At 39.1% G+C, this 23,163-nt stretch overlaps 1 protein-coding gene across 1 annotated transcript in view; it reads left to right on the top strand.

Moving 5' to 3' along the window:
* Positions 1-22,852, top strand: part of OCA2 (OCA2 melanosomal transmembrane protein) — a 216,538-nt gene extending 193,686 nt beyond the window's left edge. The window contains exon 23 of the mRNA XM_085216868.1: positions 21,891-22,852. Coding sequence (XP_085072994.1) covers positions 21,891-21,978 — 88 coding nt within the window. The 3' untranslated portion in view covers positions 21,979-22,852. The remainder of the gene's footprint in view (positions 1-21,890) is intronic.
* The last annotated feature ends 311 nt before the right edge of the window (positions 22,853-23,163 follow it).

Raw genomic sequence — 23,163 nt, forward strand, 5'->3', positions numbered from 1 at the left:
GGAGTGTTTGTGATGCAACTGCTTTTGCATCTTGTTCTTTGTGTTGGAGAGCCAGAGGCCGAGAGGAGAACATGGCTAGAGCATGGAAGCTCGTGTCCTCTGCTGCAGAGCTGAAAAGATGTTCCATTTTTGACATGGACATCCGTGGAGAGATATTTAGTCAAAAGAACCGTAGGATTGTGGCATGATGGGCAGGTGGTACTGGCAACTGGCATTGTGACGGCATGGGCATGTCACAGAAGGCAGAATGCTTACAGATCCATGTGGCACACAGGTACTGGTGCCATGGGCTGCATCGGGAGAGCCTAGAAAGAGCTGCATCCCTGTGCCAGCCTAATGCTCAGGAGAGTAGGATGGTGTGCAGAGGCTGAGGTAAGAGGGCAGGAGAGCGGGCCCGTCTGGGTTGTCTGTTGAAGTAGACAGGATGAAAGGAGTGTTTGTGATGCAACTGATTTTGCATCTTGTTCTTTGTGTTTGAGAGCCAGAGGCCGAGAGGAGATCATGACTAGAGCATGGAAGCTCGTGTCCTCTGCTGCACAGCTGGAGAGATGTTCCATTTTTGACATGGACATCCGTGCAGAGATATTTAGTCAAAAGGACAGTGGGATTGTTGCATGATGGGCAGGTGGTACAGGGAACTGGCATTGTGACGGCATGGGCATGTCACAGAAGGCAGAATGCTTTCAGATCCATGTGGCACACAGGTACTGGTGCCACGGGCTGCATCGGGAGAGCCTAGAAAGAGCTGCATCCCTGTGCCAGCCTAATGCTCAGGAGAGTAGGATGGTGTGCAGAGGCTGAGGTAAGAGGGCAGGAGAACGGGCCCGTCAGTGTTGGCTGTTGAAGTAGACAGGATGAAAGGAGTGTTTGTGATGCTACTGATTTGCGTCTTGTTCTTTGTGTTGGAGAGCCAGAAGCCGAGAGGAGATCATGGCTAGAGCATGGAAGCTCGTGTCCTCTGCTGCACAGCTGGAGAGATGTTCCATTTTTGACATGGACATCCGTGCAGAGATATTTAGTCAGAAGAACCGTAGGATTGTTGCATGATGGGCAGGTGGTACAGGGAACTGGCATTGTGACGGCATGGGCATGTCACAGAAGGCAGAATGCTTTCAGATCCATGTGGCACACAGGTACTGGGCTGCACCGGGAGAGCCTAGAAAGAGCTGCATCCCTGTGCCAGCCTAATGCTCAGGAGAGTAGGATGGTGTGCAGAGGCTGAGGTAAGAGGGCAGGAGAGCGGGCCCGTCATTGTTGGCTGTTTTATTGGTCAGGATGAAAGGAGTGTTTGTGATGCAACTGCTTTTGCATCTTGTTCTTTGTGTTGGAGAGCCAGAAGCCGAGAAAAGAACATGGCTAGAGCATGGAAGCTCGTGTCCTCTGCTGCACAGCTGGAGAGATGTTCCATTTTTGACATGGACATCCATGCAGAGATATTTAGTCAAAAGGACAGTGGGATTGTTGCATGTTGGGCAGGTGGTACTGGCAACTGGCATTGTGACGGCATGGGCATGTCACAGAAGGCAGAATGCTTTCAGATCCATGTGGCACACAGGTACTGGTGCCATGGGCTGCATCGGGAGAGCCTAGAAAGAGCTGCATCCCTGTGCCAGCCTAATGCTCAGGAGAGTAGGATGGTGTGCAGAGGCTGAGGTAAGAGGGCAGGAGAGCGGGCCCGTCTTGGTTGTCTGTTGAAGTAGACAGGATGAAAGGAGTGTTTGTGATGCAACTGCTTTTGCATCTTGTTCTTTGTGTTGGAGAGCCAGAAGCCGAGAGGAGAACATGGCTAGAGCATGGAAGCTCGTGTCCTCTGCTGCACAGCTGGAGACATGTTCCATTTTCGACATGGACATTTGTGCAGGGAGATTTAGTCAAAAGAACCGTAGGATTGTTGCATGATGGGCAGGTGGTACTGGCAACTGGCATTGTGACGGCATGGGCATGTCACAGAAGGCAGAATGCTTTCAGATCCATGTGGCACACAGGTACTGGTGCCATGGGCTGCATCGGGAGAGCCTAGAAAGAGCTGCATCCCTGTGCCAGCCTAATGCTCAGGAGAGTAGGATGGTGTGCAGAGGCTGAGGTAAGAGGGCAGGAGAGCGGGCCCGTCAGAGTTGGCTGTTTTATTGGACAGGATGAAAGGAGTGTTTGTGATGCAACTGCTTTTGCATCTTGTTCTTTGTGTTGGAGAGCCAGAAGCCGAGAGGAGAACATGACTAGAGCATGGAAGCTCGTGTCCTCTGCTGCACAGCTGGAGAGATGTTCCATTTTTGACATGGACATCCGTGCAGAGATATTTAGTCAAAAGGACAGTGGGATTGTTGCATGATGGGCAGGTGGTACTGGCAACTGGCATTGTGACGGCATGGGCATGTCACAGAAGGCAGAATGCTTACAGATCCATGTGTCACAGAGGTACTGGTGCCATGGGCTGCATAGGGAGAGCCTAGAAAGAGCTGCATCCCTGTGCCAGCCTAATGCTCAGGAGAGTAGGATGGTGTGCAGAGGCTGAGGTAAGAGGGCAGGAGAGCGGGCCCGTCTTGGTTGTCTGTTGAAGTAGACAGGATGAAAGGAGTGTTTGTGATGCAACTGCTTTTGCATCTTGCTCTTTGTGTTGGAGAGCCAGAAGCCGAGAGGCGAACATGGCTAGAGCATGGAAGCTCATGTCCTCTGCTGCACAGCTGGAGAGATGTTCCATTTTTGACATGGACATCCGTGCAGAGATATTTAGTCAAAAGAACCGTAGGATTGTTGCATGATGTGCAGGTGGTACTGGCAACTGGCTTTTTGACGGCATGGGCATGTCACAGAAGGCAGAATGCTTACAGATCCATCTGGTGCCATGGGCTGCATCGGGAGAGCCTAGAAAGAGCTGCATCCCTGTGCCAGCCTAATGCTCAGGAGAGTAGGATGGTGTGCAGAGGCTGAGGTAAGAGGGCAGGAGAGCGGGCCAGTCAGAGTTGGCTGTTTTATTGGACATGATGAAAGGAGTGTTTGTGATGCCTTGTTTTTGCATCTCGTTCTTTGTGTTGGAGAGCCAGAGGCCGAGAGGAGATCATGACTAGAGCATGGAAGCCCGTGTCCTCTGCTGCTGAGCTGGAGATATGTTCCATTTTCGACATGGACATCCGTGCAGAGATATTTAGTCCAAAGAACAGTAGGATTGTTGCATGATGGGCTGGTGGTACTGGCAACTGGCATTGTGACGGCATGGGCATGTCACAGAAGGCAGAATGCTTACAGATCCATGTGGCACACAGGTACTGGTGCCACGGGCTGCATAGGGAGAGCCTAGAAAGAGCTGCATCCCTGTGCCAGCCTAATGCTCAGGAGAGTAGGATGGTGTGCAGAGGCTGAGGTAAGAGGGCAGGAGAACGGGCCAGTCAGTGTTGTCTGTTGAAGTAGACAGGATGAAAGGAGTATTTGTGATGCAACTGCTTTTGCATCTTGTTCTTTGTGTTGGAGAGCCAGAAGCCGAGAGGAGAACATGGCTAGAGCATGGAAGCTCGTGTCCTCTGCTGCAGAGCTGGAGAGATGTTCCATTTTTGACATGGACATCCGTGCAGAGATATTTAGTCAGAAGAACCGTAGGATTGTTGCATGATGGGCAGGTGATACAGGGAACTGGCATTATGACGGCATGGGCATGTCACAGAAGGCAGAATGCTTTCAGATCCATGTGGCACACAGGTACTGGTGCCATGGGCTACATAGGGAGAGCCTAGAAAGAGCTGCATCCCTGTTCCAGCCTAATGCTCAGGAGAGTAGGATGGTGTGCAGAGGCTGAGGTAAGAGGGCAGGAGAGCGGGCCCGTCATTTGGTGTTTTAATTGGACAGGATGAAAGGAGTGTTTGTGATGCAACTGCTTTTGCATCTTGTTCTTTGTGTTGGAGAGAAACAGGCCGAGAGGAGAACATGGCTAGAGCATGGAAGCTCGTGTCCTCTGCTGCTGAGCTGAAGAGATGTTCCATTTTTGACATGGACATCCGTGCAGAGATTTTAGTCAAAAGAACCGTAGGATTGTTGCATGATGGGCAGGTGGTACTGGCAACTGGCATTGTGACGGCATGGGCATGTCACAGAAGGCAGAATGCTTTCAGATCCATGTGTCACAGAGGTACTGGTGCCAAGGGCTGCATCGGGAGAGCCTAGAAGGAGCTGCATCCCTGTGCCAGCCTAATGCTCAGGAGAGTAGGATGGTGTGCAGAGGCTGAGGTAAGAGGGCAGGAGAGCGGGCCCGTCAGGTTGTCTGTTTAATTGACAGGATGAAAGGAGTGTTTGTGATGCAACTGCTTTTGCATCTTGTTCTTTGTGTTGGAGAGCCAGAGGCCGAGAGGAGATCATGACTAGAGCATGGAAGCTCGTGTCCTCTGCTGCACAGCTGGAGAGATGTTCCATTTTTGACATGGACATCCATGCAGAGATATTTAGTCAAAAGGACAGTGGGATTGTTGCATGATGGGCAGGTGGTACTGGCAACTGGCATTGTGACGGCATGGGCATGTCACAGAAGGCAGAATGCTTTCAGATCCATGTGGCACACAGGTACTGGTGCCATGGGCTGCATAGGGAGAGCCTAGAAAGAGCTGCATCCCTGTGCCAGCCTAATGCTCAGGAGAGTAGGATGGTGTGCAGAGGCTGAGGTAAGAGGGCAGGAGAGCGGGCCCGTCTTGGTTGTCTGTTGAAGTAGACAGGATGAAAGGAGTGTTTGTGATGCAACTGCTTTTGCATCTTGTTCTTTGTGTTGGAGAGCCAGAAGCCGAGAGGAGAACATGGCTAGAGCATGGAAGCTCGTGTCCTCTGCTGCACAGCTGGAGAGATGTTCCATTTTCGACATGGACATTCGTGCAGAGATATTTAGTCAAAAGAACAGTAGGATTGTTGCATGATGTGCAGGTGGTACAGGAACTGGCATTGTGACGGCATGGGCATGTCACAGAAGGCAGAATGCTTACAGATCCATGTGTCACACAGGTACTGGTGCCATGGGCTGCATAGGGAGAGCCTAGAAAGAGCTGCATCCCTGTGCCAGCCTAATGCTCAGGAGAGTAGGATGGTGTGCAGAGGCTGAGGTAAGAGGGCAGGAGAGCGGGCCAGGCAGGGTTGTCTGTTTTATTGGACAGGATGAAAGGAGTGGTTGTGATGCATTGCTTTTGCATCTCGTTCTTTGTGTTGGAGAGCCAGAGGCCGACAGGAGATCATGACTAGAGCATGGAAGCTCGTGTCCTCTGCTGCACAGCTGAAGAGATGTTCCATTTTCGACATGGAGGTCCGTACAGTGAAATTTATTCAAAAGAACATCAGCACTGGTGCATGTTGGTCAGGAGTTACTTACAACTGGCATTGTGACGGCATGGGCATGTCACAAAAGGCACAATGCTTTCAGGTCCATGTTTCACACAGGTACTGATGACATGGGCTGTTTTGGGAGAGCATAGAAATAGGTGCAGCTCTTTGCTATACTCCTTTATTGCTTGGTAGGATTGTGTGCAGAGGCTGAGGTAAGAGGGCGGTAGAGGGGGCCTGGCAGGGTTGGCTGTTTAAATGAATTGGATGAAAGGAGTGATTGTGATGCAACTGATTTTGTGTCCTCCTCCATTTTCTTGGATAGCCATTTGTCCAGTGTATTTCGTTACCTGTCCATGGAACTTCTTCTCCTGTGCTGCAGTTTTTCATCTCCCTCAGTGTCTGCTACACATGAGGCACCTGATTTGATATGTCCAAATTTAGAGGTTAATTCCACACTGATGAATATATCTGCTGACTGGGTTAGTGCAATTCAATTGTTCAGGAACTAATAATCTGTGTCAGTTTATTCTCAGTCCAGCTGCAGAGGCACCTGAAAAGCAGATTGTGCTTGATATCATTGTGCTGGGAATGAAGTTCTTGTTGTACCTGTGTTTGCTCATCATTCCTTTTTTTGTTGAAAGTTTTTCTGCTATGATGATATAAATCAGAAACAAGCTGTCTTTCTATTATAATTTCAAAATACTCTCTTTAATGGCAACTATTGTAAAATGTGGAAGACTGGAAAGCTGTGTGTTTTTTTTTTTGCCAAATGAATGATTTGCATCATTTTAGGTTGTGGCACATGTCTTCGATATTGTATATCCAGCAGAAACTACCTGGATCCAAACACCAGCCTGTCAGTCTGCACTTCAGAAATGTTTAGACTGTGTGCTCTCATTGAAGACCCTGTTGGGCTATATTTAGATTTTATGAGATGTTTCAGTTATGTGACATGACCCAGGAGGCAATATAAGAAATGTAATGCAAGATATTGTCTTCTGCCAGATGGAGTTGTGTCTCACTGGCAGATGTTTACAAGTCTGATTATGAAACAGTAAATTACTCTTGGGACATTTGTCTAGTTTTGGTACAGAAATCACTTGGTTATTCTAGTACCTGTTGTTTGCTGATGCTACCTTTTTTTTCCTCCTCATTCTATTTTTGTTTAAGTGTAATTCAGGGAAAAATGCATTCTGAAAGACAATGCAGGTATATAAATTAATGTAACAGAGCATCCCTAGATTCTAAGAGTTATCTGTCAGTCCCAAAGACTACCATAATATTTGATGCTGTGGACTGCGGATTGATACAACCAAGGAAAAAACCTACTTAGTATGTGTAAGTAATGGCATTGTGTCAGGGCAAAATGGAAGAAGGCATACTGGTACGGTAACCTTACAGAGAATTGTAGAGGATTCCTACCAGTGCTGGGAAGGACTACAGGAGTAATAAATAAAAAATATGACCAACGGTGATGAGGGCTGACACCAGGATACAGCTGGAAACGTTTTCTTTTAATAAACAGATAATTAACGAGGAGGAGTAGGTCTTGATAGTCTATGAAAATTGGAAAAGCTTCTGCTTCATGCAAAAGAAAACTTACATATTGGGAATATGTAAAGGGGATTTTGAAATCATTGAACTTTTTCTTCTATTCTCGAAGCCTGAGGAAAGGATGTGGAGAAACTGACATGAGAGAGCCCTAGGTGAGCATGTTAGTTATGTAAATAGTTACTTATGCAGAGGTAATCTGCCAGGGTTTTAGGTGTAGATTGGATGTGTGAAGAGAGATGGGAATCCAAGCCAACTAAAATGATAGGTAAAGGTAAAGTGTACAATTGAAGTGTTATGAAGAAAGGAAATGAAGGAGAAGATTTACAGGGAGAAAATGAGGAGTGTGCTGGGCTACCATTCAGAGTAAACTCCTCATTGGAGATCAATAACTGCCTGGCAGAGGACTGCACTAAACTAATTTGAAAAAAAATAACAGTTAGTTTAATCAGAAGGATTGATAACAGTGAATTTTTAGCACTAGGAACATTGCTGAGTTGTATGTAGTCTGTGGTGAAATTTATCAGAGATGAGAAGCAGTGAAAGAGGAAAAAGAGGATCAAGGACAGCATCTCCTTAGCAAGAGACAATACTATGAAGTACCTTTAAAGCACATTAGAAGAGAGATTTGTGGGGAGCTAGATGAAGCTCTCATCAACATCCAAACCTGGAATAGTACAGGCAACCAAGTCAAGAAGAAGAAATGGGAGAACAAGTAAGAAACACTGCTTCTGGCTTCTCCTAAGTCGGTAGAATGCTTTTTGATGAGAATTATTTTCTTGGCAGTAGAATGAAATGCTTTAGTTATATGAAGTATTTGTAAAGTTTATGTCTCTGATGGAAGGGAAAAAGGAAACAGGTTGAGGGTCAAGCTGATGCCTGAAATTAAATCTGTGCTTGACTGTAGTAGTTTGCATTATGGCTTAGTTGAGGAAAATCCTATTATTAGAAACACATATATACTAGCATAGAGGAGAGCTACATGATTTGCATTAGAATGTAGAGCTGACACCAACAAATGCTGTGAATAATTCACAAAATTTATGCTCTTCACGAAGGGAAATAGGAAGCAAGTAATATATATCTTCCACATTGCCCTTGCAAGGCCTTTTAGTTTACGGGGTAAACTCATTTCCTTTCCCTGCCAAAAATGCATATCCATGCATGTCAAGAAAAAGTTTTATCCCTGATACACCAACATTCAAAATCTGCTTGCCACAAAATCACAAAATCACTTCATATATTTACACTGAATTTTGTTTTCTGGCATTGTACAACTTCTCCTCACTTAAATGGTTTCTAAGATTATCATGTTTTGAATATTGTACAGAAAATCTAGTGAGTGTATTCTTTGGGCATGAAGTGTATTTAATCATTGTATACTCTGGAATACTAGCAATTAGTGTGTCAGTGCACAGAATTTGAAATACTAAATACGTGCTGAAGCTAATCATTAAATAAATTACTTCTGTGACACTGGTGCAAGTTTATTTCCATTTTAACTACCAGGCCATGATATGTTTGGTGCAAACTAATAATGTAGTTGCATTTGGAAAAAAAGTAAGAATGCATTTTTCTTGTTTTAATGATTCCAACCAAGGCATACAAGCAGGTTTTTTTGTTTGTTTGTTTTTGTTTTTTGGCAGATATTATTTTTCACTGTAAGAATACCTAGACTTTTCATAAATGAGGTACACTGCTGGAATATTAATTTTGGGATTTGTGAGATTTCTGAACAGTATTCAGTATTTAGAATGTGTAACTTCTAAATACAAACTGCATGAAGAAGTACTATTCCTTGGAGTAATAATGACAAACTATTCCCTATTCTGGTAATGTTTTCATGTTCAGCAGGTATGTGCCTCAGTAGTATACTGGTTAAAATGCTCCTTGTATTTGGATTTCATTAGAGATTGTTTATTAGAGATTGTTAATTAATTCATACAGTTACTTTACAAAATTTTGGCAAATGAAACTTCACTTTTCTATTATTAAATTCTGAGCTATATTTTGTGGGAGTGTCAACTGCTTTGAAATTTCCAGTTCATCTATGATCATTTCTCTTTTTTTATAGCTTAACTACTATTTTAGACTTTATGTTTAAATTATTTCCTTAGGGACTGCATGAAATTTCAAATAAAAATGCATTCTTATTCATGCTCACTTTTAACTTCATGATTCTTTCTCTTCACCATTATGTTCCCATGTCTATAAGCGTTATGATAAGTTGGAGACTAGAACTATGTAATATATGCACATCTAAAGGTAGGTTCTCTAACCATTCTTGAGTTATATCATAGAAACCATTTGGCATATCTCATGATCAGTTAGCTACTTGTTACAGGTAGTATGCCTTGTAAAAAAAAAAAAAAAAAAAAAAAAAGCATTTGAAAAGCCTTTTGTTCCATTCTTCTCATCACACCCCACACCCTAACTTTTCATATTCTTTCCTGTGTAACCGTACTGCTGTGAATGTGTCTGTCTTCTGAATGTGCTTATCAACTTCAAACAGATTTGACAGGGGAGAGGACTGTGGAGAAAGGGAGCTTATTTTCTAAAATATAATTAACATCCCTGAAATGCCATCAAAGTTGGTGGCTGGGAAGATGAAAATAAACTTTATTAGTATTCCACTGAGGAAAAGTTTAGTGAGAGCCCACAATTTACACACTGAAAAAAAACCATGTAAGAGAACATCATATTAGCTTATGGAAGAAAGCTTTGCTTGGAGCTTTCCACCTCTTAGACGGAAAGTCAATCAAAGTTAACGCAAATTTGTTAGATACAAATTGGTTGGAAATTAGGCTTCATTACTTCCCAGTGTTCACAGACCTGCTTGTCAGTAAGGGTGAGACTATCTCACCTCACATTTCCATCCTACAGCATTGAGATCTTTATTTCAATTAATTGCTCCTGGCTCTCATAAGATTCAGTAGAGAGAAATAAGTTTTGGAGGCTAATTCATTTCATCCTAATATAAAAATGTAATGGAAGACAAACCATGTTCTAGAAAGATTGGTAGCTCAGATTTAGTCTTCTACAAATGTGTCCCACAACACATAACTTTTTACCATATATTAAATTTTTAAGGATAACTGTGGTTAAGGGCATGAAGGGGTGTGTAGTGTTAAAGATAGGATCAATAGACAAAACAAACATATTGGGTAATGAAAAGCAGAGGCAGCACTCAAATTCAGCAAGATGCAGAGGGATGATTAACGAGGAGGGACTGCAGCCAAAAACTTCTGTATGAAGGAACAGATGTTATAGTAATAGGAATAAGATGGTTTGGCTAGAATGTTTTGTTCATCTGCTTATAGTTCATTAGAATTAAGCATAAATTGATTGCTTGCATCTTTGGATTTTAAAGAAACAAGTAGCTGATCAGTCACCCTACTATTCCCTGAAATGAGAGCACTGTGCATGGTTTTGAGACTGGGCTTAAAATCTCCTTTCTTACCTGATTCTGACTTTCCCTATCTGGAGAAGCAAATCTCCAAATCCTCTTGGGTGTTTCTGACTGATTATCGCCACTCCTGGCTTTTCTGACTACTGTCAGACTAAGGATTTTGTGGGTTGGTGTGAGGCCAACATTGTCCCCAGGAGTGAGCAGAGAGTATGAGCTGTATGCCCAAGAATGGGGTTTGAGCTCATAAACAGCAGGGTGAAAAAAGGTCATATTCTGCCAAACTGTCTTAAGCTGAAGATAAGTGAATTAGTGGAAAAGGGGAGTTGGAGAAGGGAGCAAGTGCAGCCTAATATGAAAGTGATTGTAAGAAGAGTATTAGTGAAATAACTGTTCTCTTTTGTACATTTTGTCATTTGATTCAGAGAGATGCAAAGCCAAACTGTCTTGAGACAGTTTCCCTGTTTTATTTCATAAAATTTGTATATAGCTTTTGTTATTGAGCGAAGAATATCTGAACTCTTAAATGTCATATGTGCTGGTACTAATAGTTTTTTGTTATCCAAAGAGTCACTACTTTTTGCAGCTTCACATAGTTATTACATCAAGTGCCTGGTGTGCAGTTAATTACAGCACACTAAATTTAATTAGACAGTATCATTACTGAACAAGGGACTTATTCAGAGAATATAAAAATTACAAAGTGATTTTGTACATAAATAGAGTACTTTGGTAATCAACAGAATGAATAAGAAAGTGCTGTACTGAAAATATTTGCTCAGAGAAATCTTGCACCTTCAAACATTGTTTTACAAAACAATTTATATGAGTTGCAAACACAAGGGTCACTTAAATGGCGGAAAGGGACACAAAGACTTTTGGAAAGCCTGAGAACACTGGGGATTTGAAGATTACTTATATTTGCCTATGAACTTTGACTAAGAGGCCTTCTTGAGAGAGATTATATCAATTCACCTCAGCTTAAACTCACTTTACCCTTGTTTCGTGTTTGCTTGCCAAAGCATCATTCAGAAATTCAGAATTACATCAGAATCATACTTTTACATGACATTTCATTTTTTTCAGATAACTTCATATTTTAATAGAAATAAAAAGATGGTCTTCCCTCTGTTACTAAATAAGAGGTCAATCTCCCCTTCTGTATAGCAAGATGGTCACATGAAAGAAAGATGTAATATTTGTATTATCTTCATTATAATGCATTTGAAATAAGAACAACTCAAAGTAGTTGTTTAGTATATGTACTATTCTCAGGGTAGTAAATATAGCTTTATTTTCTTGTGAATGTCATTATTTCTTACATTAAAAAATGTGATTGTATTAACTATACTTTTTGTTTTTTTTTATTACTTTAACTTAGTAGTCTTTTTTGGTAACCTAAAATTATTATGATGCCTGCACTCAGAGACATTGAGCAAGGCATACATTAATCTAAGCAACATTACATTTGTATATCACTTGAATAATAATTTCCTGGTCAACACTTGCAGTTGTTCAGCTTCAGTGGAAGAGGTTACTTAAATAGGAGCAGTGAAATTTCAAGCTTATATGTAGCAGTTAGATAGGCTAAAATGGCAATGGTTATTTAACAATATTAATTTTAAACTGATAGTGACTAAGACCTACTTTTTGGGAAAATAAAAATGAAGTAATACATACATCTTGTGGTAGGCATACTATTTCAATAATAGACAAAACACTATTTTGTGAGAAATGTCTGTATCGGAGAAGTCTGGAACATAGAAAGTTGTTCTGTCATAAATTTAGGTAAGCCTCTTATTTACTTTCTCGGAAGCATATAATTGTCAAAGTGATTTTCTGTTACATTGAATGTTTCAAAAAATACAGAAGCAACAGCTAAATATTGCAAAACCTATTTTAGCAGTCCTAACATTCATTTTTGCACTGTGAATCTTACTTGTTTTATATTAGTCCATTTCATTAGTTGAATGTGCATATCAGAACCTTTCAAATATTTCATGAAAACAATTCACTACCAGCAACATAAAGGTTTTCTATTCATACTATAATCTGTACCCAAGTCTCCTAAAGTACTGTTGTAGAAGATGTAGTTCATTGATTTTTTTTCTCTTCTAGTTGTCTGTGGTGATATTAATCTTCTTACCTTGAAACTCACAGCTGTGCTTCACTGGATAGATTCATAGTAGAGGAATAAGTATGGGTTTTGTAATGAGCTGAGTCAATTTCATATAATTCTGTTCCTTAGGTTTTAGAATGATGTGAAGCTTTCATTCCAAAGTCAAAAGCAATGAATTAAGGATCAAACTTGTTTTAGGGTTAATCTGGCGGATGTAGAGAGAAAATGCATTTCTAAAAGATGATGGTCCATCTGAGGGTGACGTGAAGCTGTGATAAATTCAAGAAATTACTGATAGAGCATCATGAATCTTTACACCACAGTTAATCTTGTGTCGTAGTTCTTAGCAAGCAAGAAGGGAACTAGTCTGTCTATATAGAATATGTTCCTCTTACACTTAATGAATAGAAAGACTTGTCTGCCTGTAGGACATTTTAAGTTAAAGCACCAATGTATGGACCTTTAGGGACTATCTAGGTACTCAAATATTCTTGACAGTTTTTCTCTTTAATTTCAACATTAGTGGACCACGAACTCATGTGAACAGAAACTATTAAAATTTAACTGTAGAATTTTCAAAAATGTGTGCAAATTCAGCTCAGTTTAGTGTACTAATAAATATTTGTCTAGCTGCACCCTTGCAGCCAGTAAAAATAACTAGTTTGGTGTTTTTGGAGCACGAAGTTTAGAAACAAGAGTTAAGTATGTTACATTGAGAAAAATGGGAAAAAATGAGAAAAAAATTCCTCAGACGAAAGATGAACAAAAATCCAGTCAGTGGCATATTGTTTTTGCCAAGATACAGCATATAATATCACTCATCATATATAGTCGTGACAACACTACCTGGCAAAGAATGGAGTTATTACTTTGACTGTAAACTTCCATGGTTTTGATTTACTTGATTTTTTTATTCACTGGAGATTTAACCTTGTGTACTGTGGTATTTTTTGAGAACATCTATTGATGAAAAAGAGAAAATACACTCTTTTTATGGAATATACAGATAGAATTATTGATATAGTGGTAGATATAAATCAATTTAGGTTTCAAAGAGTTATGTAGATTTTAGCTTTATTAAAACTTCAGGAAAGCTGCTTACGTACAAAGATCTCTAGCAAAAGTGCTTGAAGAACCTTTGTATGATGCAGGCCTTATGTATGATAAAGAATATGATGACTAACACAGTAATTGCACATGTTTTTATTTTTACTCTGTTGTATCTTTCTTCTGTTTTCTGTGGTAAAACAAGGTAAAACAGCAGTGAATTAAAGTAATTTTTCCTTTAATGGAAAAATGTGAATTAAAAAAAGGAAAGGCATGTCAAAATAATTCTACTCTATTCAGTTAATTTACTGGAAATAGAAAAGCAACTAGTGTAACCTAAGTCATGTTGTATTGGCAACATTTGTTTTCTCAGGATATCAATTATTTCTTGACGTTGTGATATAGTACTGATGGTCAAAGTTGTATACAGATATTGTTGAAGTTACTAGCACACAAAAGTTCTTGTCCGTTTTTTTAAAGAGCAAACCAAAATAATAGGATTATTTTTTTTCATATAATTTGAGAGATCTAACAACACTGAAACTCAACTACTCTAATTATTTGTTTAAAGATTTAATGGTACTGGAGGTCAGAATCTAAAATTTCCTTGCATGATTGAAATTTGGTGGTCGTAGTCCTGGTTTTGTAAAGGCTTCTGTCTGTTTACAAAAGTGGGGATTTGATCAGCCCCTCTGCATGCCAACATCTTGTACTAATGTGCTTTCTTCTGGACACTAAGGAAGTATCAGTCCACTTGATGTAAAATTAGACTAGTATGTGATAAAGAATTTCAGCTGCATAAATTGGATATGTTAGGCTGTCACGATCACTTTATACATTCTTTTAAGTAATTTACTGGTCTAAGTTCCTTCCTTACTGAAGGAAAATGTCAATTGGCCCTCCTCAATGCAAGAGTATCTTCTGTTCTCTGTGATTCTGGCCCTTATCTTGTCAGGAGGCTAATGCAAGCCTTCTTGAGAAAAGAATATGCCAGAGATGTTTAAATGTGGTTGTTTTGGCCTGGATATTGATAGTCAAATAAAAAGCAAGTGGTAGTAAACTAGGGAAAATCTTGCTAGTTGCTTTGGATAATTGTATCATGTTAAGAGTTACTAATCTTTTACTTGACGCTGCAGCTTTTCTGCTGGGGACCCTGATGAGTATTTCATGTCACAGAGCATGTTAGTAGAAAAAAGCCCAAACTTGCATGGGTACTACGAAGTTGAACAAACCTGGGAATCCATACCATCCTACTGTTATGTTGGCTTTTGGATTTCTTCCAGAGGAGAGTCCGTATCTGTGGAGTGGGGATCACTTGATTTACCTATTTGACTCCTAATCCAGAACAGCACTTATTTATGTTTTCTAAATTAGTAATGAGATTATTCCTATTCTTAAACAAGTGATTTAAAATTAAGAGATTTTTCAAACACTGGCTTGCATATGCTTCTTTCTGTAATATAATTATTCTGAGGCCTGATTTATAGAGCAAAGTAACCGGATTATATGTGCTCTGTGGATTAGTAAAACTCATCTCAACGTGTATATATGTCTGAGTCTAGCTTTCTTTACATATTGTGGTACTAATGAGCTTGTCCAAAGACAAAGAAATTTTTTTTCTCTTTTAAATGCGGGGTATTTCTGCTGGTCATTGAGTCCTTAAGAATAAATGCTAAAAGTTCCTGTTTCATTCCTGTTGTCTCCTAGACATGAGGCTTTGAGCACTTCACACACACTGCTAAACTGTATGTTAATCTAAAGGAATAGTAGAAAAGTGAGAAAATAATTTGAGGAGTTTTGTGAGGGCTATGTTGCTTTTCCCTTGTAAAATGTCACTGTTCTGTGTTTTCAGGTTTGTTTCTCTATTGGAGCTTATATTCTTTCCTAGGTGTTTGCAGTTTCACCAATTCCTATTGGAGTTTTATGTTAGGTTCTAATAGAAGATCTAGATGCTCTTGTCTTCTAACAACTAATGTCTCTCTCTGCCTCTCTCTCTCTCTCTTTTAACATTCAATTAATTTTTTTATTATTATTATTATTTTTAGCTTGAATTAACTCCATTTTCTTTCATTGTATCTCATAGGGGTTGCTAACTTTCCATGTATTAATAGCTTTTGGATAGTTACCATAGTCCCTTGTTCTAACAGCCCTGCATTTTATCCCATTTGTAACACAGAGACTTAAACAGATTCTGCAGTAAATATTCTATTAATAGTGATTTGAATCTTCCAGGTGGAGCTGGCAGACCAATTAATTTTATTTTTGCAATGAATGCAGTTTTTAATTTAGGTAATCAGAAGTTTGAAAGGTCAAGGAAGAAAGAACTAATATTTGTTCTGCACCTACTAGTCAGGGTTACAGCAAATGTTGCTTCTAGATCTTCTAGACTGTAAGAGGCAAAACTTAATATCTTTAGGTTTTCTTATTTGGGATTTGATTTTCCTTATTTCAGTTTAACTTCTTTCAGTGACTATGGATAATCTTGGCATAGACTCAATACAGATAAAATATCACAAGAAATTATAATAATTTTAGCAATCAGAAGAAAAACGGGATTATAGGTTTTGTTCTGTGATTTCAATTACACAGTAACACCTGTGTGTGGTAACTAGTAGGTAAGAACACTGTAATTTTTATGTAATTCTAGACTATGTGAATTTCACAGCAATTTAATGTTGCATTAATGCTCACTGGCAGTTTTAGCCACCTGTTTTTTGAGCAAAAACGTGTCAGATTTGAAGCGGTCAGGGGCATGAAATAAATATTTCTAGCTTTTTTTTTTTTTTTTTTTTTTTTTTTTTAAGCATAGAAAATAACAATAAAGGCTATACTTTCCTTTCAGGTAGTGTGGATCAGTATGTCAAAGACTTGAAATAATGGAAAGGTTGACAACCAAAAAGACGGGAAGGGCATAAAGCAGTCTGCACTGCCAGGAAGGGAAAGAAGAAATAGGATGACAGTAAAGTGACCATAGATATGATAAAAACAGAGAAATTAACAAAGAGTAGAATTCCTAGTAGATTTGAGACTAAGTCAAGAAATTAAAAAATTTTCCTTTAAATTTCTACTCCTTCCAAAAGCCAAAGAAAAAAGCTAAGGAATTAATAAACAGAGTTAGTAAAAATGGATTGATTGTTTTTCAAGAAATCCTGAGCATTTTTAATTTTTTTTTTTTTCCCAGAAGTGTTTCGCTATGCTGTGTGATCTTAGTTGAAATACAGAAAAAGAATTTGCTTACTGAGCTGTACTGTGTTAGGCTATAACTTATGAAGACCTGCATAAGCTTTGTTAACTAGCTGATTTTTGTTTGAGGGTTATGAGATATCATTTTCATTAAGTAGTTCTACCTTGCTGTTGGAAAGAAATACAAGTTACTTTGCAAATAAAATTGTGAAACTTCATTAAACTTCCTGTCATTTGAAAATAACCTTACATATCTTCTCAACATACCACATCTGAGCCCCGTTTTTGAGGCCACTTTCATAGGTGTATATGTGCTTTCAAAAATGAGCTTATGATTAGCAAACTTCTAGGGCAAGGCATTGCATGTGATTAGAGAATTTCCAAGAATTATGAGAATTATCCATCATTTGTTCTTTGTGAAATACTTTCAGATGACATGGAAAGCTTCAGGTGTGCTGTATTGTGTTGAATAAAGGGAGCAAGTAGGTGGGTGAGAATGTTGTATCTTCTGTAGAGTTTATATATGGAACTGATGTGAAGTGAGAAGAACAAAATTTTAAGTCTGATGTAAACCTCATCAGTATAATTTAAATTGTGTGTTAAACTGTGTGCAAGCTGGAATAGAAGTTAGCTTTAACTCTTATTGCTGGCTGCCTCCAGAATTCTTTCACTGCCAAATGTTTGGTCCTAGGAGATTTTTCTTTTGCTTTCCCAATCAGTAATGACTGATTCCCCACTTCCTTGCAGGCATGGTTTTGCACTGGTACCCCAGAGGATATACAGATTGTGTAAGTTGTTAGCTGTGTCTGCAGTTAGAACTGTCAGGGTGGTGGTGCTTGTAGGTGGCACCTACAATGAGTAAGAATGTTTCATATGTCATGCCCCAAATTAGGCAGTACAAGATGATCAACTTTGGTCTTGCACATCCTAGGTCCTGCTGGCTCTCAAAGCGCCACAAACTAGAGCTGCATGGTATGGCAAGAGACCAGTTTGTTCAGGAAAATGCAACTTTGACCCCAAAGGCTTCTTTGTTGTTATTTAGAAATTATGTTGGATAAACTTATGACCTAAGAAAACTGTAATATTCACCTTTGTGGGTACAATTATAAATGGGATTTATCCCCAGAATAATCATCTACCAGTTTCCTTTTATTCTAAATACAGGGTCAGAAATCTTGCAGTGAGACTGGATCAAAAATAATTAGATCATTACCATGAAAAAGCTTCATTTTCCTTGTGGTTTCTGTGCCTGTGTTTCATTTCTCCTAATGCATACTTCACACTTTTCTTTACAGAGTTTCACCTTGTACATTCCAAATTCTCATTTTAATTTGTCAAGAACATGCTGAATTATGCTCTCCACAGAGTCTGACATCTCTCCTGCACTGGGGTGATTTGCAAGTTTTTCACAACTGGGTCACTAAAGTTATTAATAAGCAAAACTTTGTCCAAGACAACTCCCTGGGGCTGTTGCTTGAAATGTTCCTAGTATCTCACACTGAACTAACATCTGCTTGTGTATATTTAAGCAGTGTGATTTTTGTTTAGATTGCAGGTTTGCATGTAAAATTCTGGTAGGAAGAGAAGGAGGAGAAAGTGGGAGAAATGCTAGGTCCTGTTACCCATCCCTTCCTCTCTGCAGCATTGAAAAGCGCATTTTCCCTGAACTGGCTACAGAGAGTTTTGTGCTATTCAGGACCTCTGTATCTCCCTGTCTGCAATGGCCACAAGGGATGAAAAAGCTGCCCAGTGAGATGTGTCTGCCCTCTTCCCTTAGATGGTGTATAGAAATGTCGCACCAGATGTGCTGCTTTTACGAGATCTTGTAAAAATGTATTTTCGTGATGAAGATGCTGATTAGTGTTTCTTACTAACATGAAGTATTAGTTGAGAAGGAGATTTTAGAACTGCCAAGCATTACTGATCATTTCTCCTGGGCAGGAACAACAAGTGACGTTTTACTTTATCATTTCAAGGTGAATGCTGAAAATGAGCATTGGTGGAAAGTAAATTTTACATTGTTTAAAATGTGCTCTTCCATTTGATGTAACTAAAGAAAATGTAAGTACCTAAACATTATGTTGTATGTAGCCTGAGACAGGAGCTGTGTCTTCCCCTGAGGTAGAGCAATAGCACAACTGGGCACTGATCTGACACGGGTAATCAACTGTCTCTGCAGTAACTAATATTCATGGAGTGATCGTCATCTTCTTTCTCCTTGGCACAAATTCCACATAGAATTTGATCCAATTACATTTGTGCTCAGGCTAGTGGTCCTGAGATTCAGGCCTCAAATTGAGAGGAAATTGTCCATATCGCAAGAGTAATGGTTTCATAGCTGGGCTCTATGCAACCATCCATGCTAAATGATGGCAACCACAACCATCCAGGCTGTGTGTGTCTCCAGCTGCAAGTTTGGCTCCCACTGTAAGAGTAGGGGCATGATTACAGCTCCTGCATGTCTGTATGAGATCCTGTGTAATCTGTCCATTTTCTTGCATGGACACTCTTCATGCTGAGTCTCTTCTCTTTTTAGCAGTTGAGAAACTATTAAATTTGTTTGGATTCTTCCATCCCCTCACAAATCTTCACAAAAGCATTATGTTGCCATTCACTGCTGTGCTGCTGTGTGTTCCCCAGGGAGGTTTGTTAGGTTGTATTAGTACAGATTAAAATCTATGCTATCCTCACATCTCTCAGTACCAGTTCTTTGCTTGCTAACTGTGAGATCAATAAAATTCTGTTTTCTGTCAAATAGAAACCTGTTTTCTTGTGAGAGTTGTAGCAGTCTCCACTTCACCAGCCTGTCATATTCAGCTGCAGGGGACATTCATGAAATATACTGAAGGATGTGGGAGGATTTGATAGCCATGCTATTTTATTTCTACAGCCATTGCTGTCTTTTCTTTTGGTTTTTCCCTATCTGGACATTTTTATATAAATGAGATTAGGGAGGACTGGAAATCAAACACGCTCAGATGAGAAAGGAAAGATTCAGAGCAATTGACTGGCCATCAAATTTATTTATTTATTTATTTATTTTTCTAAAATAACTCCAATGTAAATAGCTTTAACTCTTCTGTTTTGCAGTGTTACCAGCTTGATCATAGTTTAGTACGTACTGAATAAAAACAATATCGTGAAAGATCTGAATAATGACTCATTTTTTTTCCAAGTAGTTGCTCAAAAGCAAGGATCTAAATAGTCAAACTTTAAAAGAACGCTTACAACATAATTACACATGCTCATCTGAAAAAAAAAAAAAAAGAAATGAGCACTTCCAAGTGTATTTCAGACTTCTGAGCAAATATTTGAATGCTGTGAAAATCCTGTGAGCCTTTTTAACAATTCTTCTCAACTTTCACCACTTGAACACACTCAGCCCTTCCCTTCCATATACCAGCTTAACATTAATGCTTTTGAAGCTAGAGTACAAAAAATAATGCCTGTTACTGAATATAAAAAATAATGCCTGTTACCAGAATGTCAGGAGAGTTAGGCACACCAGATCCTAAATCCCGGAGAAACGGAGGAGAAATCCACTTGAGCTGGGCATGGAACTGTCCTTCTGGGACAGGAAATGCGTGTTCATGGACACAGGATAATGACAGCCTTTTCAGAGGGATGTCAAGGAATCAGAAATGAGATGATTTCTTAGCCCTGACAGTCTTGTCCCTTAAACATTTTCAACCTTGCTGGTGTTTCCTTTTTTTTTTTTTTTCCTTGGTTTGCCTCTATTTCTAACAGTACATTTCAGTTTCATTTTGATAGTGAGTCAAGTACAGCTAGTGTTATGGGAAAGCTTGTTCTTCACTAAGTAATTTCAACATTTGCTTCAGAATATTTGAATTGTACTGGTTTCCTAATTGTTCAGTCAGCTTTGTAAGCTAGCACTGATTTTTGTGTATCTGGCTTGGGGTAGGGTGTGATCTGAGTTCCTGAGATGAATTCTGTCATCAGTAACTTAAACCTATGACAGTGAATTCCTTTGTTCTGTTGGTCACATCTGTGCCTTCTTCAGTCAGTTTTTCAGCAAAACAGCAACAAAATAAATGTGACTTTTGAATATCACAATGCTTAGAGCAACATTGCAGCTGCAGATAGGAGGAGGTGGAGGGAGTAGACTACAATGAGACACTGAGGTATTTAATTTTCATTTTATGTAATTTTCTCCTATATTCAGGAAGTGTTGGAGAGATTAAATGTCCCAAGAGGCCTCTTTTAGCTGTACTTTCCTAAAATAAGGTATTATTCATGCACTCAAGCTCAGAAAATGGTGTTCTCCTATCATCAATATATGGGCTCCTGGAACCTTCTCAAAGGCTCCTAGCAAGCAAAAGCACAACTAACATACCCATATGTAATAAGTAGGTCTTACTTCAAGAAAGAGAATAAATCAAAGGCTACACTTCAGAGAGCACTACCATGCTTTGAAGAGGTTTATGGAAAATCTTGGCTGGACTCAACAAAAGAAATTACATAAGGAGTCTCATTTGTCACATGATCATTTCTCACCAAAGTTCTCCTTATGATTTCAGTAACATAAAACAAATTGGTGTGATCACAGTAGTGGTCCTTCATAGTCCTTCAGTGCCACAAAAGAACATTTTTTAAGTTTCAGAAAACTAACTCCCTTCTTTTCACAGATGTGGAAGACCTACAAAACTAGCGGAGTAAGAATCAGTGAATTCCATAACATCTCTTCTAGTTGTCCATCTCTGCTGCCTGTGTTTGTCAGTCTAAAGAGAGCTGTAAAATATAATGGGTGTGGTCTGAACAGCTTAATCTGTGATGTAAAGCAAAGAGCTGTTTTTAACAGAACAGCATAGTTTTAGTGCTTTTACAACTGTCTGGGGTTTGTTTCCAACAATTCATTAATGTTCAGATCTTGATTCAAAACTTCAGAAGTAAAGAAAGGAAATACTATCTTTATTTGACTGCGGCTCAGAAGGAAAAAAATGTAAGGAGTTTGAGCCATAGATTAAGTTAGAAATTAGAATTTCTACCCTAGTAGATATCCTAGGGTTGCTCATCTAGTTTTAGGTGATACTGGATGATCTATCCCAATGTTGCATAACTTCTAAGAATTGTTATTTTATCTGTGAGACAAAGTAAATTGAAATCAATGAAATTTGTGTTGATTTCAACCACAAATCTCTTAAATAGGATAGAAACAGAAAAGTAAGATTGAATATTAGACTCCCTGTCATAATCTCACAATACATCCATGCTTTTGTCACTGCTATATTATTAATAATATTATTATTACTGATCTTTCTTTTACTGTTGTTTCAGGTTAGGTTTCCCCATGATGATCGTGTCCTGTACCACCGGGATGTGCTATCTTCTTGTTGCTCATGTTGTAGTAGGTTGGAATTCATAATAATTTATACGTTCAAGACTCAAGGAAGCTTTCTGTTTCGTTTGATTCATATAAGAGAACACTAAGAAGATACATAAAAGGAGAGAGTTTGTGAAACTCCGACGTAAGGTATCAACCAAAATGATTGTAAGTGTCAGGTTTGGTCATTCTAACCTTCTGTTCTGTGAACAATTTGCAGAACAGACATTCCAAATTAAAGAATCCATATATATAATTATGTAAAAAATTATCATGCAGATTAAAAAGCATCACTGTGAGGGAATATATATTGTGCCTGAAAGTTTATATTAACACAATCCGAGTGTAGTCACAGATGAAAAACTCATTCATAATGGGAGATGTTCATTAATTTCTTTTAGAACTTCATTTATCTTTGTCAATGTATTTAGCTGTTTGTATTCAAGTAACTAATATTCAAGCTACAATAATAGACAGTTAAGCAGACAGTCTGTACACTATGGAAGATGTATCATTATCTATGTTTAAAAATAAACTCAACTCCTGAAAATGTGCTATGGAAGAAATTATTCTTTTGGATCTGGGATTGCATTCTATGGAAGCTTTTTTTTTTTTTTTTTTTGGTATTAAAGTTCCTAATCAGTGTTTAACTGCTTTCTTTTCTTTTTTTCCTTAAAGTTATCAAAAGCTCCTCTCCTTAGCAAAGTACAGACATAAAGGGTGATAAAGCACTGGACATCTTCCATTTAATGATTAAGTTGCTTCAGTGATAGAGTACTCTAAGTCTTTAGATAGGTTAATACACTATATGGAAGAATGAGATCATACTTGGCTTTGATTTCCTTCTCTCTGATGATAACTTATTAAACTATATATTGTTTTGTATAATTGGATGCCAGAACAGGTCAAACTTCTCATTATGAATATTAAGTCCTGTGAGGGATTCAAGGTTTCAGTCCAGCTTCGAATACCTTTATGGGATTGGCCTTAGTTAGTGGCAATTGTGCTTTATCTTGAGTCAGAGAAATTGGCAATCTGATGAGTACAACTCAGGTGAACAGGGCTGAATTAGAAGAAGTCAGCTGGAATGAGTAAATGTGGCTTTTACTTGTGTTTAGTCTTTGATATAACTTGCTAAGTGAGAGAAATGGTCTCTCTCTCCCAGAGGATGTGAAGGTAATCATCCCATTTCACTCATATCCAGACTTTATACCTTACCTAGATAAT

This window comes from Meleagris gallopavo, chromosome 1, assembly GCF_905368555.1.
Source record: "Meleagris gallopavo chromosome 1, MGAL_WU_HG_1.1, whole genome shotgun sequence".
Lineage (NCBI taxonomy): Eukaryota > Metazoa > Chordata > Aves > Galliformes > Phasianidae > Meleagris > Meleagris gallopavo.